General features: G+C 39.5%; 1 protein-coding gene across 1 annotated transcript in view; it reads left to right on the top strand.

Annotated features, from left to right (window-relative positions):
• Window positions 1-413, top strand: part of LOC125027895 (UTP--glucose-1-phosphate uridylyltransferase-like) — a 12,386-nt gene extending 11,973 nt beyond the window's left edge. Inside the window, exon 12 of the mRNA XM_047617025.1 lies at window positions 258-413. Coding sequence (XP_047472981.1) covers window positions 258-365 — 108 coding nt within the window. The 3' untranslated portion in view covers window positions 366-413. The remainder of the gene's footprint in view (window positions 1-257) is intronic.
• Window positions 414-1,715: the final 1,302 nt, after the last annotated feature.

Here is a 1,715-nt window from a genome sequence, read left to right as displayed (position 1 = left end):
CATGTGTGTTATTTGTACGTATTTTTACGTATTTTCTTTCTTATCTTTGTACAATTCGTTGTTATAAATAATTTACTGTATTAGTTTACTGAAGCTTTTTTAGATTTATATTTAATAGTAAATAAACTCTGAATCCATTTATCATATATATTGATTCAAAACATCCATTGGTCTTGTCTGCAGTCCTCGTGTACGTGAATTAATCGCACATTCACCCAAAGACCTTTTTTTCATTCCTCGTCGTGTGTGGATTTCAGGGAACAGTCATCATCATCGCCAACCACGGGGATCGTATTGATATACCATCCGGTTCCGTTTTGGAGAACAAGATTATATCGGGAAATCTGCGCATTCTCGATCACTGAAATTACGATATTGGGAATGGCATTGTACATAATAATAATAATCCGTTATTGGTTTGTTTTATTTGAGGTCCAAACGAGGGAGAAGAAGAGGAAGAGGAAGAAGAAGAAGAGAAAGAGAAAGAGAAAGAGAAAGAGAAAGAGAAAGAGAAAGAGGAGGAGAAAGAGGAGGAGAAAGAGGAGGAGAAAGAGGAGGAGAAAGAGGAGGAGAAAGAGGAGGAGAAAGAGGAGGAGAAAGAGGAGGAGAAAGAGAAAGAGAAAGAGAAAGAGAAAGAGAAAGAGAAAGAGAAAGAGAAAGAGAAAGAGAAAGAGGAGGAGGAGGAGGAGGAGGAGGAGGAGGAGGAGGAGGAGGAGGAGGAGGAGGAGGAGGAGGAGGAGGAGGAGGAGGAGGAGGAGGAGGAGGAGGAGGAGGAGGAGACCGAGACCATATTACAGATGTTTTACACACAAGAAAGTCTTATCTGCTACGCTTTGATAATTCTTATCTTTTCCCTTATCAAATCCACTTTCGTATCCTTGTTCTGCAAGTCACTCTTGACGAGGAAAATCGTCACTCTATTACTTTTACTACATATGTACTACTCTAATATAACCGTTTAATATTGTTTTTCTGATCAGTGGTACCGAGATGCTTCGTAGCCTATTGCCTGTGGAAGCTTGTAAATGCTTGCATGTATGTATGTATATGTATATATATACACACACATATATATACCCAATTTATGTATGGTATATATGTGTATATGTACACACACACACACACACACACACACACACACACACACACACACACACACACACACACACACACACACACACACACACACACACACACACACGCACGCACAAAGCTTTAAAGAAAGAGCATAAGTGAAGTGCGCTATGCTTGTGAAAGAACAAAGGTAGGGTATTTAGGTAGCCTTGAATCTCCCCCCCCCCCCCCCCTCCACCCGCTCACGCCTTAGCTCCTCTTCAACACGTTAACTGGCGAACCACTTGCTTACGATGCGTAGTTGGGGATAGGATAGGAGACTCTACTTGTTGAGAAGTTCTTCTCTAGCTTAGCTGTGATTTCGATACAATGGGATTCAACGTCTTAACAAATGAACTTCGGTAATATACCTATATCTTCAAAATTATGCCTTAAACATGTCAGTTAATCAGTTATATATTTTATCCGGCTACACATTCAGTTAAGAACTCATTTTTGAATTTGATGTGTAAGCAGAGTATTCTTTCCTACACAGATGATGCGGACTTTGATGTGTGTTGAACATGTGACACGTAACGAGACTAAACCTGTTTTTAAATTATGATAAAAGATTGTGTCTACAGATAAGGTTTATATAATTT

Source organism: Penaeus chinensis, chromosome 8 (assembly GCF_019202785.1).
Source record: "Penaeus chinensis breed Huanghai No. 1 chromosome 8, ASM1920278v2, whole genome shotgun sequence".
Classification (NCBI taxonomy): Eukaryota; Metazoa; Arthropoda; class Malacostraca; order Decapoda; family Penaeidae; genus Penaeus; species Penaeus chinensis.
Note: the sequence above shows the minus strand (reverse complement) of the source record. Positions and strands in the feature narration are given on the sequence as shown.